Below are 16,257 nucleotides of genomic sequence, written 5' to 3' on the forward strand. Positions count from 1 at the left end.
TCTGGAGTCTTTATCACTGGAGTCCGAGTCGAGTCTGGAGTCTTTATCACTGGAGTCCGAGTCGAGTCTGGAGTCTTTATCACTGGAGTCCGAGTCGAGCCTGGAGCTTTTTTATCACTGGAGTCCGAGTCAATATTTGTATTCTAGTTGTATTATATAGACAAAATATATGATTGTTCTATTATCTGTTTTGTTTGTAAAAAAAAAAAAGTCCTACGATGTAAGGGATAATGTACATCCAACTTGTTACTTTATAATCCATTATAATGTACTAAACAACCGTCCTGGCAACAAGACGAGAAGTAATTTTCAATCCAGTCGCTACATAGACATAAGATGGCGCCAGTTGCGGTTTGTTATACAGCAGCATTGTTATTGACAACAGTCATCAGAAAATATGTCTTCAGCTGTTTTAGAAGTCAAATTCTGTTCATGCAAACATATTTCCACTTTAATAAAAAATTATGCAAAACAACAGTGGAAAAAAGCAGTAATGAAAGTGAAACCAACCTCAAGTCAAGAACAAAGTTTTGCAGGGCTACACATTTGAATGTAAATGCTACACACATGGCAAAATTAACTGCTTTCTATTTAACTAAAGATGGCAGGTTTATCTTGAAGAACGAAAGTTACTCCTCTTTCTGGCAGGAGAGACGGTTCCTCTTCTGAGACGCTGCTCTGAATAGTCCCTCTTCTGTCTCTGCTGGTGCTTGGGGCAGTTGTGTACCTGCAGGATCTGTGTTCATCCTCCACCAGTAGTTTGGGGCACTGTAGCTTCTGGCAGACCATATTCATATTCAATGCTGTGGACGCACAGGGGGGCCAGATACTTCTCATTCTCATCAAAACTGTGTAGGACCAAAACTTTGTTCAAGGTTCCAGTTCACCAATAGTAAAGCACAATTGCTTTTCCTTTTGTTCAATCAAGTGAAGGGAGTTGCTTCGATACCATCGAGTATCAAAAAATGTCTTGTCGTTCGGTACCAAATTTTGATACCTAAGGGGATAATCTCATCGTCAGTGAGCCAATAAGCATGCAGCATGATTGGCTGTGGCGAGGCATCAATGAAAAACACTAGTTTACGCTGGTTACGCCCAGAGACGTGACTCACTAGAGGAAACACAATGTGATCAAATTGCAGACATTTGGCACAAAGCCATGTTGGTAAATTAAGCAATAGAGTTTAACAGCATGCTTGCTGACTTTATGTAGCAATGATGCTAATCCACTTTCCCCATTGCGGGCACCACATCGGTAACAATTCCACGTAATTTATCCCAAGGCAGTCCTTGAGAATTTTGAGGTTCAGCAGTTCTTTGGTGATGTTCATGTCCTCATCAATTCCTTTCAAATAAATGAGCAGCTGGGCAGTGTCTAAAATATTAGCACTTTTGTCACAGGCCAAAGAAAAATTAAAAAAATTACGGCTTCATTCAGTCACTTGTCCTTTGATATCGATTTCTTAAGTTCTCAGTGCGGCAGTGTTGCGAGCAAGACAAAAATATGCAAATTCTTGCTTCTTATCTGGGCAGATGTTTTCAGCAATCTTCATTACTCATTCTAGAGTAAACCCGCCCTCAGAGAAAGGGTTTTCTTGTTAAGCGATAAGGATTGCAATCTCATAGCTTGCTTTGGGGATGTTTTCAGACCATGGTTTGGTGTGGAGGAACTGGACTGGCCTGCACAGAGTCCTGACCTTAACCCCATAGAACAGCTTCGGGAAGAATTAGAGCGGAGACTGCGAGCCAGGCCTCCTCGTCCAACATCAGTGCCTGACCTCCCAAATGTGCTTCTCGAAGAATGGTCAAAAATTCTCATAAACACACTCTTAAACCTTTTGGAAAGTCTTCCCAGAAGAGTTGAAGCTGTTATAGTTGCAAAGGGTGGGCCAACTCCAGATTAAACCCTATGGTTGAGGAGATTCCCCCTTCCATGTAAAGCAACAGCGTCAAACAGCTTTCCAAACATGAGAAGCATTTAATAACCTCTTGTCCAACAAAACACTTGAAAACATTTAAACATTTAAAAACATGCTTTTACTCCAAACTCCATTCATAACAACAGTTGAGCTCATCCTTCTGTGAGATGGTGTGGCTTCTTACACAGAATAAGGCAGTTGTGTGTTTATTAGTCATAAGTTTAATCAAAGCGTTTCAATCTTCTGTTTAATCAGCTACAGTGATAGGGATTTCCTGGAATGATGTGCGTTATCTACTTCTGCAGCGGGGCATATTTGGCGTGTCTGTGTGAGAGCGCCCTCTGGTGTTCAGATGGAGCAGCATTTACTACCAATCAGCCGCACTGGACTGACAAGCTGCGCATAAAATAATCGCAGACGTCCTAAAACTTTTGCCAATATAGTGTCACTAAAAAGTCTGCATGTTGTGTGTGTCTCGGTGACGCTTTGTTTCTCTTTTTTTTTCTTTTTTTTTTTTTAAATGTATTGCCTCGCCATGATGAAAGTGTGCACAATATAAAAAATCTTGACATAATATTGATAAAGTTTGATGACATGAATCCCTTAGGAGGAGGATTTAAAGGTGACTGCATTCACTTTTCATGAACAACAAAATGGATGACTTCTCATTGGGCCGAGCTTATATCTGTGTGAAAGTTGTTTGACACAATGAGACCGATGTATGTACAGAGTTTCGCACAGAGCCTCCCACCCCTGTCATGCCATTTATACAGCTTTTGCAAGGACCCAATGGCCGACGACTCTGACGTGCCAGATTTCATGAGCTTTTAACGATGGGGCCCTGAAAGCCTTCGAAACCTTGGGAAAACACAATATTCCTTAGGAAAACTGTCTGTAGAGAAAGTTTTTGACATTATTGACCTGGGCTAAAAGACACTGGATAATGTCCACTGTAGTTTCGGAACCCACCACTACAAATGACAGAAATGGTGCACTATATGGGGCAATTCCAGACACAGTATTGGTGGTGCTTTCTTGTCATTGTTGCTACATTCACGCATGCACCATAGGAACAGTCCTTAAAGTCTCCCTGTATTCAATAATTGTATCCCTTAAAACTCATTTTTGATCACCAAAATTACTTAAATGTTTTTTCCTTGGAAAAAAAATGTCTTCATGGCTTAAAATAGCTTGAATGCAACTCTACACCCTTGCCTCATTTAGTATTCAAGATTCTATGAATATGCAAATAAGCCGTGCCTCCACTCACTCACTCACTCACTCACTCACTCACTCACAGCAACTCAGAGATCCACTGGTTGACGATCACACGTTGATCTGATTGGTTACAAGGTGGTTTGTGACGTCAGAAACACCAGCGATTTCAAATTGTTTTTAAGACTGTCTTTGGTTCACTGCAGTTTTAAGGAGAAAATGCTCAACAATGTTGTTGACTTATGAGTTTGCACATGGTTTGTCTTATATTAAAAACACCACATAGACATATAAACAACATTAAAAGCTTGATATTCACCACAAGGGGACTTTAAGACACTAACAGTTTACAGGTGGTAGATAAAGTCCCAGTTACAGTAACTTAGCAGTAAAGAGACCTTTCTACTGACTCTGAAAAACATCAGGAGAAAGATGCCTAGAGTTCCTGATGAGCTGGGTAAACCTGCCATAGACCCGCCGCAGGAGGACTGAGGACTGCAGACGTGAACAGAGCAATGAACTGCAGTGTCTGTAATGTCTGAGACAGTCTGAGGCAGTGTTACAGGGAGACAGAAGAACAGCTGTAGGCTAGCATGTGTCCTCCAGACGTGTCTGAGAACCTGCGAGTGCCTTGGTGTTAAGAGTGGAGGAACATCTGGCAGATCGGGCTTAGTCCACGAGGACGAGATGAACTGTGGAGGAACGTCTGGCAGATCTGGCTCAGTCCACGAGGACGAGATGAACTGTGGAGGAATGTCTGGCAGATCCGGCTCAGTCCACGAGGACGAGATGAACTGTGGAGGAACGTCTGGCAGATCCGGCTCAGTCCACGAGGACGAGATGAACTGTGGAGGAATGTCTGCCAGATCCAGCTCAGTCCATGAGGACGAGATGATCTTTGGAGGAACGTCTGGCAGATCCGATTCAGTCCATGAGGACGAGATGAACTGGGGAGGAACGTCTGGCAGATCCGGCTCAGTCCACGAGGATGAGATGAACTGTGGAGGAACGTCTGGCAGATCCGGCTCAGTCCACGAGGACGAGATGAACTGTGGAGGAACGTCTGGCAGATCCGGCTCAGTCCACGAGGACGAGATGAACTGTGGAGGAATGTCTGGCAGATCCAGCTCAGTCCATGAGGACGAGATGATCTTTGGAGGAACGTCTGGCAGATCCGATTCAGTCCATGAGGACGAGATGAACTGGGGAGGAACGTCTGGCAGATCCGGCTCAGTCCACGAGGATGAGATGAACTGTGGAGGAACGTCTGGCAGATCCGGCTCAGTCCACGAGGATGAGATGAACTGTGGAGGAACGTCTGGCAGATCCGGCTCAGTCCCCGAGGATGAGATGAACTGTGGAGGAATGTCTGGCAGATCCAGCTCAGTCCATGAGGACGAGATGATCTTTGGAGGAACGTCTGGCAGATCCGATTCAGTCCATGAGGACGAGATGAACTGGGGAGGAACGTCTGGCAGATCCGGCTCAGTCCACGAGGATGAGATGAACTGTGGAGGAACGTCTTGCAGATCCGGCTCAGTCCATGAGGACGAGATGACCTGTGGCGGAACGTCTGGCAGATCCGGCTCAGCCCATGAGGACGAGATGATCTGTGGAGGAACGTCTGGCAGATCCGGCTCAGTCCATGAGGACGAGATGAACTGGGGAGGAACGTCTGGCAGATCCGGCTCAGCCCATGAGGACGAGATGAACTGGGGAGGAACGTCTGGCAGATCCGGCTCAGCCCATGAGGACGAGATGAACTGGGGAGGAACGTCTGGCAGATCCGGCTCAGCCCATGAGGACGAGATGAACTGGGGAGGAACGTCTGGCAGATCCGGCTCAGCCCATGAGGACGAGATGAACTGGGGAGGAACGTCTGGCAGATCCGGCTCAGCCCATGAGGACGAGATGAACTGGGGAGGAACGTCTGGCAGATCCGGCTCAGCCCATGAGGACGAGATGAACTGGGGAGGAACCTCTGGCAGATCCGGCTCAGCCCATGAGGACGAGATGAACTGGGGAGGAACGTCTGGCAGATCCGGCTCAGTCTATGAGGACGAGATGAACTGTAGAAGTTAAAGCAGAGACTGAACACAACTTTTCATGTTGATCCTCTGTTCAGGGACTCGTTATTCCAGTTCTGGCTGCCTGTGAAAGAAACTAGCTTAGTTTGTCTCATTTGTTAAATCTTTTTATGTTCATACAAATATTAACACGTTCAAACATTTGCTGGAAATGAAAACAGTTAATGGTGAGAGGACATTCTTTTTAGCTGAGTTTATATATGTATATAACACACACACGCACAAATAAATAAATAAAATAAACAAATCTATATTGTTTGTGTATATATACTGTATGTGTGGGTTTGTTATTTATTTGTATATAAAAAATATATATACACAGTGTATATATAACACACAAATACGTATGTGTAGTATATGTTGAAGTAAACTATTGAGTGTCACTTTAAGAGAATGTAATGCGTTTAAATGATTAATAAAAAGAAAAGAAAAATACACTTATGTTGTGGAATCATATTTCGAATCACTTTTTGAATTGAGTGTTTGTTTCTCTCTGTAACCAGTGTTAACTATGTAAACTATGCTTTCACATTTCAGAGCGAGAAACGGTCATTTCTTGCAAAGCTTTTCAAGGTGAAGATCAGTAAGACGCCTGCGCAGGAAGAGCCTGTGAGCAAGCCAGAAGAAGTGAATGAAGAGTCAGTGTGTTCAGACCCTGAACTGCCAACCACATCATCAACTCCTGCTCTAGATTACAAACCCAGTACGTATCATGTGCTCTCTTCACAGACACAAGCAGATGCTCTCTCTGAGCGCGTTTACACACACATTCATAAGCCGCCAGTGCACATGCTCATGTAAACATGGCAACTCTCTTCCTTTATCTGTGTACAGTCATACATGGCTTGAGCGTAAACCGATCGACACAGCCAGGGTTTTGCCATTTTTCCCCGATTTTGCCCAGCAACACCTTAAACACCTTAACCTGTGTTTTTAAATTCTCTTAAAGTGTGAAAATCATCTGTACTGCAGATTTAAGCGCCTCCAGCCATGTTTCAGTTGGGAGGAGGAAATATATTACTATTCCTTGACTATTTCTTCACCCAAGAGATTATAAAAATGTTTTGTCATCTCGGGACATTTTGCAGTACTATGTGGGTTTTAATGCATTATTTAACATCACTCGCATATTTATCACAAACTCTTGTCACGTACCTTGTCTCGTCAATACTGATATTTTTTAAAGCATTATAAACTCTTTTCTTGTTGCTGGGTTATTGGTTTTGCATATAAATCGATAATACGCTTTTATTTTTTTCATTAAACTTTTTTTTTGTAGTTATCAGCGTGATGGTGTATGTAAACATGCTCCGACGCGCACACACGCACACACGCACACACACACACACACACACACACACACACACACACACACACACACACACACACACACACACACACACACACACACACACACACACACACACACATCACTACCAGACTCATCATATTTCAAGGTCAGTATTTACACAGATTCCTCCATTTAAAAGTAATTTAATATTCATCAATATTATTGATCTGACTGCACTGACACTATTGGATGACAACTGAGCTGGACGATGACATCACTGTTTTCTACAGAACTGCTTTATAGATTAAATGAACTCATTTAAGAATTGATGAACTTTACACAGTTAATCAACAGAACTCAATTAACACTGAAGTGACTTCAGCTGATCAATGACATTGTTTTTTTAGAGCTGCTTTACAGCAGAAATGAATTATGTGTGCATTTCTTCATTGGATCATTATTTTCCTGTCATCTCTGTAAAGCTGCTTTTAAATAGTCTGAATTGTATAATGCGCTATAGAAATAAAGTTTTAAAAGATTTGGAAGTTAGGTGGGCTTGAACTTGAGCAACGCTGCACAGTGTGGCCATATTACAGACTCTTTTATTTGGAGAAATCTTACACAGCCGCTTATGAAACGGACATCAAGTCATTGTCAAAGCACTGTGTTAAATGGACTAACTGGCCAAATGCTAGAATCCACAGCTAAGATCAAGTGCTGCCACAGTGTGTTATATTTCATGCTTTTAAAAGATTCATTTCTTCACCAATAATTTTGTCAAAAATCCCAAAATTGATCATGCATTAATTTCTATTTTAGTGTTTTAATATAACAACAAAATACCTCCTCTGTATGCACTTCTACAGCATGTCATCTCTTTAAAGCACCAGCAGTAATGCATGAATTTGGATCCTATTTTGTTCCACTTCACATGCACATAAGGGCAGCACCACACTACAAATCACAGCGTCGGTGCCATTTAAACAGGGTTTATGTTGCTGTGATGTGTAGCTTTCTCATGTATTCAGGTACAAGAGTTTTGATTTGTAGAAAAACCTTATTTTAGAAAACATGCAAGCTCTCATAAACAGGTCCTTTTCCACACACACATGAGCAGTGCAGAAGAGCAGGTGTTTGCGTTGTAATGAAAACAGTTGTGTTGTAGAAGATGCCGTATGCAATGTTAATTTTGTCGTGTTCTTGTTGCGTTGACGAAGCTTCACCGGTGGATTTTGCCGATGTCTGTTTAGCTGATTTAAAGTGTCTTATTATTTTACTGAAAAGATTTAGTTAAAAGCAGAAGTTTACCTAATATACTACAATAGTTATTTGTGCGACAATACACATTGAATTGCGGTCAAGTTCATTACATGAGGTCATTATGTACAGTTGGATTTTGCAGTGTTTTTTGAACACCTAAAAGCTGAATGCTGATTGCATAGACTCCGCTTTGAGTGGCGAATGATACAAACACCTGTTGTCTTGTTTTGGAGACATGGGAGACTGTGTTGAGCAGACCTTAGAGATCAAGCCAAAGTCCTTAATCACATCAGCGAACCATTAATAACGGTGTAGGATTTGGTCAATTTTTGTGACCGAGTGTGAAAGTGCCCTAAATGTCTGAACATGCAGGAGCAATGAATGCGCTGAAGCAAAAATGTGCAGCTACTGATTGGTGAGCCCAGTTTTCCAGCAAACAGTGAAGTTTTTAACCCTCTGAGGTCTGAGCTGTTTTCTGGGCCATGGAGGTGTTCTGACATGCTCTGACATTTGTGTTTTTTTCTGTTACTAGTGACATTTTCATGGCTAAAGTCTGATTACACTATTCAGCACAAACTCTGCTACAATAATATATCAGTATGTAAAAGTTTGTAGTTTTGAGATAATGACATTTATGCGTGGTTTGTGAAAATACAAAAAAAAATTCTCACTGAAATAAGGCCATGAAACCCATACTGATTATTTCTTCACAAGACTTTTGAAAATTGTATGACGTAGCCTAGAATATTTGCTCCAAAACTATGTGAAAATCACCCTGACTGCTCATTCAGATAAGACAATATATTGATTTAAAATTTCTAAGACGTGTTTTGTGTGACAAAGCCTTATGCGGAAAGGCGTGATCATCTCATGAATATGTAAGCCTTTAACACCTGAGAAAGACAAAGACACTCCCCTAACTGCCCTATTAGGAGCGATCAGGCCCTGTCATTCAGAGCAACCTTGCACAAAGAATGAGGAGATTTAAAAAAGAATGGCTTTTAGATTGTTTGGATTTATTTACAACACAACACAATCCAAAAATACAAATGACAAAAGAGCACATTGAAAACAATGATCCAAAGACAGAGACCTTTGTGCCATTCCTAAAAACATTGTACATGCCTTTAATTTCCAAGGTGTTTGATTTTCACTCTACCATGTTCATGTACAGAGACTCATGTGAATGTTGAAGTCAGCAGGACTCAGTTGCATCTGGTCCCTGAAAGAAAAAAAGAAAAAGAAAAAACTGTGAACATACTGATATCAAGAGAAACTATAGGGCTGCACGATTTTGGGAATAGATTTTAGATTTTTCTGGTTAAAATTTATTTTTAAAATTCACAGAATACACACACACACACACGTTTCCAACAATATATAATGAACACCAGGTTTGTTGTGCCTTGTAGGCATAGGCTACGCAGTGCTGCATAAAATAATAATAACAATAAATTAAATCTTCCAAAAGATTTCAAGAACAACTACGCTAGAGAAAAATATATTGATTATCATATGTTACTTCAAATGTTTCCATTCGTTATGATGATATGAAATGAGATAATAGTAAAAACATAAAGCCTAATGTTTGGTGCATTTTTCCTTTCAAACGCAATCGCGCTCCAAAATATGATACATTAAAACCCACAGCGCGCTCCAAAATATGATACATTCAAACGCCATCGCGCTCAAAAATATGATACATTCAAACGCCATCGCGCTCAAAAATATGAAACATTATGGTTATACATATCTATGTTTGAGCAGATATCCACAAACAGTATTTATCAGGAAACACGGGTCTAAATAGTATAATATTCACCATATATCTAGCAACAGTTCAACTGCAATGTGAAGTTTATGCAACAATACCATAAACTAATAAGTAAGAATTTCTTACCTTACATCTTTCTTGTCTTCAAATCGCGTTCTTCTTCTTCTGAGGTAAATCCAATGTAAGCTCGCAGCGTGTCTTCCAAACTCGACGAAAAGCAGAGACTTGTGAAGTGTTTTGGTGTTTTGTGTTTGAGGTAACGAGGGCGTTCGCGTCCCATGTGGAGATTTGCATGTGACTCTCTTTTGCGCGAGTGGGCGTGTCGAATTAAAAAGTAATTAGCAAGCGTTTGAGATACTGGACATCCTGTTGGTTTTATACAAATTACTTAAACAGAGAATATTTGTTTTCAGTTGGAATCCGATCATTTAAAAGTACACACTTAAATGTGTATAAAGGTATATGGCTCATAAATGTGTGAGAAGTATTCGCTGAGTTTTGTTTCAGTTTATAGACGTGCTCAAGAAAAAAAAGTTCACCGCGACGGAGAGGCAGAACGCACACCCTGTTTATTTTCTTTATTTTACAAAAGCACAATGTTTTGATTTGATTGTAAGTGGACACATACAAAAGTAGAAATATCACAGATATTTTTTTTATATTTCTTTTTCAGTAATTTAAGTTTATGTTGCTGCTATGTGAAAAAAATCCAGCAAAACGCGTCGGCGCGTTTCTCGACCTCAGAGGGTTAAAGCAACTATATTTTTATAAAAAGACTTCATAATTAGTCCCACAATGGGCTTGCTTCTTAAAAGCGTCCTTACCCAGACTTTTAAAAATACATCAATTGTGTGTGTTCCCAAACGCTTCTTGTGTTTTAAATCTTTAAATCCTTCTCTTTATTCTGTTTTCTTCTCTCCAGCCATTAAAGACCCAGCTGAGGTTGAGTGCAGTACCAGCACAGCCCAGTCTTCAGACCCGCCCCGGGACCGGCCCTCCCCTGAGGAGACTCCCACAGCCCCGCTCATCAAGAGGTCCACTCCAGCGAGAGCCAAGAAGACCATGCCAGGCTCTCCACGCCTGGAGCTGCTCAAAGGGGCTCTCAGTAAAAGCCCTGTGGCGTCCTCCAAGAAGCCCTCTGAGTGCAGCAAACCTGCGGAGTCTCCGAGCCGCAGATCCTCGGCGGACGACCCGGCGCCGGACAGTCCTCTCCTGATCAGACAAAACATGCGCCGCGAGCTCAGTAGAGTCTTGCTCAGGAGGTTAGAGAAAGACATGTCTTCATTTAAACTAAATATCCTCTAACACATGTTAATTAGTGACCTGGCACCACCTTCATCAGCTCTTGAGGTCATAGAATAGTTGTCTTGTACCCTAGAGCATGTCAAACACTAGGCCATGTAGCCCGCTAGATCAGTTTCTGAAATGCATCAACCAGCATTTCCTTGTGAATACTAACCCTTAACGTGTCTCACGCGAATTCAAGTCTGCATTCATGCTTTGGAAACGGGGTCTCATCTGTTCAGTATTCGGAAGCAGCCTAGCGTGTGCCGTAAGTGCTCCTGGAGGGCCACTGTCCTGCAGAGATGAGCCCCTGAGTCAGGTGATCAAGGGCTTCAGGAGCAGCAGAAACCGAGACATCGCCCCGATACACTCATATAGGGCACTATATGAGGGGACATTCATCTGTAGTGGTGTCCGAAACCATAGTGGACGTTATTGAGTGCACTCATTCTGTCCCACAATGCACCGTAATAACAAGTGTACAAACGATGTACGCTCAACGACCGTCCGAATTCACGCATTTACTCCAAGTGAACTGTTTTAATGGACTAACGGGAATAGTGAATGAGGGTTTAAGGGGCGATTTCGAATTCAGCCCTGGTCTTATTATAGGGAGATGAGCGGGTCTGTATCTCTTACCATTGGAGAAAGCGTAACTTGGATCACATGATGCTCCTCAGCCTATCATACGATGTCAGTGGCCAGTGTTCAGGGTTTTATGACAGTCAGTTACAGTTACGTTACACACAGTTTCTTGTGGATCAGAATAATGTTCTATATTTCTATATTTGTTGTTATATGGTTAGTAAAGGTACAGTAGGGCTGCGGTGTGTGTGTGGACTACTCTTCAGATTACTGTCACTACAGAGCACATGAAACCAGATTTAAGATTAGATTTGAATCTGTTCTTTAAAAACAGCTTTTTTACATACATAGCAGAGACAACACATCACTATTTTATTTATTTTCTAATTAAACAACAATATAATACAATATTTATAATTTTTTTTTTTTTTTTTTTTTTATTCATTTAAAATGCATTATATGAACATCACAGTGCATGGCAGTCATAGTCATTCAAGTCTTATTATAATTGGTAAAACCTGAAAGCCAAAGAAAATAAAACATTGATGTTTATTTTCTGTAGAAAATATACAATATATCACTTAATATTATGACTCATGAATTTACACATGGTTTGTCTTAATAAAGCATATTAAAAACACCACATAGACATATAAACAACATTAAAAATCTGCATTTTCACCACAGGGGGACTTATATACATATCATCTTTTATCTTTTTGTTTAGGTTTAATCAGAGTGATGATCTGAACATTTCTGAGAATGAAATTGAAAAGCTGGCTGTGGACATGGAGAAGGAGATGTTCAATGCGTGTTACACCACAGATGAGGAGTATAAGAATAAATACCAGTGCCTCGTCCTCAGCTTGAAAGATCCCAAAAACAAGGTCATTTTTCGTACATTTTCTTTGTACACACAGTTACTTGTTTTAAATGTTGTTTTCTTAATGTGTGAAGTCGTATATTTATGTTTTCAGGAACTGTGTCATCAGGTTTTGAAAGGAAACATGCCTTCAGTCAGGCTCATTAATTTGAGTCAGCAGGAAATTACATGTGTTGAGGTAAAGAATAGTTTGTCACAGAAGAGTTCATGTAAAGTCGTTGTAGAGTGTTTCAGTTTTTGACTGTTTTCCACAGGAATGCGCTGCTGTCCCATCTGTGGAGGAGGAATCGTCCTCACCCGTTTGTGGAGATGTGGAGAAAGCTCCTCCTGCTGCTCCTCATGAGGAAGAGATGATCGGAGAGAGCACAAACACTACCTCAGTGAGTTGATCGTGTGCACTTCTAGATGCATTCTTGACAAAGTTAGCAAAAGACTTACACATTGCAGATCCTCCACTGCAGTTTGGTTACACAATCTCAAGAGTATATTGGAGATTTTCTTCTTCACTGCTAGAGCACAGTGCCATTTCTGTTCCCCTGATCAAGCATTAAAGCATTCGTGTGTCCTCAGGAAGAGAAGCCGTGTGTGTCTCGACTGAAGCCGACTCCTGCGAGGGACACGAGCGCAGACGCTCCAGCTGTGATCGGCAGCATGTTGAGAGACTCGACAACAGAGCATAAACACCATCTCTTTGACCTGAACTGCAGGATATGTACAGGTAGGACCTTCTCAAACACATATTGAGAAAGAAAAAAACTTTATGCACTGCTTTCCTGGAGATTTATGTCTTTAATCAGGAAGGAATGGGAGGCTGTGCGTAGATTTCACAGTGTAATTAAACATCATTTTTTTAAAGCAAATTCTTGAAGTGGCATCCATCTGATGAAATCTGGTTCAGTGTTGGCCTGTTATTACCAGTACAGGTGTTGCACGTCAGAACTGTTACTATATTTAAAAATGACTTGATATACACAATAAGATATATATGTATGTATCTACTTGACATATATTTTAAAATGACTGGATAGCTGTATTTACCAATTAGTATCCAGAACAATAGCAATCTGTAATATAATAATAATAATAATACATTTTATTTTTGCATGTAGCATGTACAGAACAAAATAAATCAAACAAGGAGAAAAAAAAATACATATAAAAAATACACCATAATCATTTATAAATTAAAAGCTTGAATAAAAAGATGTCTTAAAGCGGACATCGGATTCCCATTTTCCAAAAGTTGGTGTGATTCTTTAGGGTCTTCATGTAAAGTTTGTAACATACTTTGGTTAAAATTCCTCAATGGTTGTGTAAAACAACAGCCTTTACCTCTTCAAAAACAGCTCAAAAACGACCCGTTTCGGTGCATGTCTCTTTAAATGATAATGAGCAACTGCTCACTCTCCCCTTCCATGTCGACACAAGACACTAAAGTGATGTCTTGGTGGTCAGTAAACAAATGGCTGAGGGCGGGAATATGCTAATATGGGACAGTCCGTCTGTGGTCGTGGGCGGAGCATGAGCAATATGACATCATATTGCTCAGAAAATCCAAACGAGATTATTTAAAAATTTGTTTATTGAGATTATCTTAAATTAGATTGAGTGTTTAGGCTTTTTGAGGATTAAAAAAAAAAGTGAATGGATTTTTAATTTTTTTTATTGTGTAGTGGTTGTTGTCCACACACTGCAAAGACACATTTATATGCAAACACCATGTAAAGGTGATTCCCTTTCGAGAACGGTTCACTCGTATTGCGTTACAAACGCTATGGGAAAACTCCTTTTCTCGAATATTGAAGCCTTTATTTTAAAACGCAGTGCAGCTGCGCAGCGAGCACATCATAGCTGGCTGAAGCATGCTGATTGTCTGTGCTGCGGCAACTGCACGAACCTATGGTGATCCAATCAGAGCGCTTGCCGCCTTGCTCGCCTTGAGCGCGCCAATATGGGTGTGGCTGAAGGGTATAAATTCGACAGAATTCGCCATAGGGACAGATTTGATCTCCTTCAGCGAAGAACACTTACCTTCTCATCGCTGACCTTCTCCGGACAAGAAGCCTCTCGCCGTCGAACAGCCCAGCAGTGGAACTGCTTCATAGCCTGGCTGACTCTCCCGTCAACGCCGTCTAAAGCGGTTCGCCGTTTCCCTGTGGGATCCGGCAGAGATATATATCCTTTAAGCTTTTTCTCTAAAAAAAAGAGAAAAATCTTCCGTCCCCGGCGCCTCTCGAGCCCCGAAGGAAGAAGCGACGCGAGCAGAGACTTCATGAGCGCAGTGATCTGAGCGCGTGCACGCCGGGCCCGTCCCCGAATGCCTCACCCACACCAGAGTTTGAAACTTCACTGGTGCTGTTTATCAAGAGCGATCAACGCCCCTCTCTCGAAGCGGCTGGCATCGTCTCTTTCGGTGGATCGGTGGAGGAACTGGATGACAGTGTTTCTGTGGCGGCATCCGAGGGTGAGGATTGGTCGGGCTCCGCGGACCCCGCCCCTCCCTCTTAGCCAGAACGAGTCGACAGCAGAGTGAACATTGACGCCGAACTTCTCTGTGTCGACGAGCTGGGTCTTGATCCAGCTATAGAAAGGGGCTATCGAGATAGTTTCCACATCACAAAGCGAGTCAGGCTTCTACAGCCGTTATTTTCTCGTTCCGAAGAAAGACAGCGGCCTGAGACCCATTTTAGGTCTCAGACACCTGAACAAGTCCCTCATGGTACGGCCATTTAGGATGCTCACGACCAGACACATTCTGGCGCAGATTGGCCCAGGAGACTGGTTCTTCTCAGTGCATCTGAAAGATGCTTACTTTCATATCCAAGTAAACCCCCGTCACAGGCCATTCTTGAGATTCGCCTTTGAGGGCAGACATATCAGTACACAGTCCTACCGTTCGGACTGTCCCTATCGCCTCGTATGTTCACGAAGTGCATGGATGCTGCTCTCTCCCCCCTGAGACAGCGGGGAATGCGCATTCTGAATTACCTCGACGACTGGCTCATACTGGCCCAGTCGGAGGCGGAGTCTCTTACTCACAAAGCCTGGCTCCTCGGCCATGTGGAATGCCTTGGGCTCAGAGTGAACCTTTCCAAGAGTATGCTGTCCCCCAGCCAACGAATCACGTTCCTGGGAACAGTTCTCGATTCCGTTCATATGAGAGCATGGCCCACACCGGACCGGGCTCTCTCTATCCAGCGTCTCGCTGCTTCGTTCAAAGTGGGCTCTCTCACGCCCCTCAGAACGTTTCAAAGGGCCCTGAGCCTCATGGCCTCTGCATCGTCAGTACTTCAACTAGGCCTACTGCGTCTGCGCCCCCTTCAGCTGTGGCTAAAACCACAGGTTCCAGCTCATGCGTGGCGCTCGGGCCACTTACGCATCAGGGTAAACCAGCGCTGTATCAAAGCCCTGGCCCCCTGGAAAGACACCAACTGGGTGTGAGCATGGGTCTGGTTTCAAAAAGGAAGGCTATTTCGACAGACGCTTCCAACCTTGGTTGGGGATCCCTGTACGAGGGCAGGCCTGCCTCCGGCCTCTGGTCGAGCTCGGAGAGACGCCTACACACCAACTGTCTCGAATTGAGAGCATTTTGTCTAGCCCTGAAAACCTTCCTTCCACATCTGGTGGGACACCACGTCTTGGTCCGAACGTACAACATGGCAGTGGTGTCCTACATAAATCACCAGGGCGGTCTCAGGTCTCGCAGCCTGTACACCATGGCCGAGCAGCTCCTGTTATGGGCTCACGCCAACCTGTGCTCACTCAGGGCGGATCATGTGCCGGGCTTGCTGAACCAAGGGGCATATATGTTATCCCGAGACAACGTTCCCCCAGAGGAATGGTCTCTCCACCCCCAGGCGGTTCTTCTATTGTGGAAAGTCTTCGGCAAGGCAGAGGTCCACCTCTTTGCCTCAGAAGACAACTCAAACACGCTGGCCCCCGAGTGGCCAAGCCGCCCC

General features: G+C 42.7%; 1 protein-coding gene across 2 annotated transcripts in view; it reads left to right on the plus strand.

Moving 5' to 3' along the window:
* The window catches only part of LOC309481186 (uncharacterized protein), a 39,433-nt gene that overhangs the window by 12,478 nt on the left and 10,698 nt on the right, over window positions 1-16,257 (plus strand). For both annotated transcript variants that reach the window (XM_082145999.1, XM_082146000.1), the window contains exons 5-10: window positions 5,759-5,924; window positions 10,469-10,808; window positions 12,143-12,302; window positions 12,393-12,476; window positions 12,553-12,678; window positions 12,869-13,016. In XM_082145999.1, the coding sequence (XP_082002125.1) occupies window positions 5,759-5,924; window positions 10,469-10,808; window positions 12,143-12,302; window positions 12,393-12,476; window positions 12,553-12,678; window positions 12,869-13,016 (1,024 nt within the window). The remainder of the gene's footprint in view (window positions 1-5,758; window positions 5,925-10,468; window positions 10,809-12,142; window positions 12,303-12,392; window positions 12,477-12,552; window positions 12,679-12,868; window positions 13,017-16,257) is intronic.

This window comes from Leuciscus leuciscus, assembly GCF_965113295.1.
Source record: "Leuciscus leuciscus genome assembly, chromosome: 18".
NCBI classification, from domain to species: Eukaryota; Metazoa; Chordata; class Actinopteri; order Cypriniformes; family Leuciscidae; genus Leuciscus; species Leuciscus leuciscus.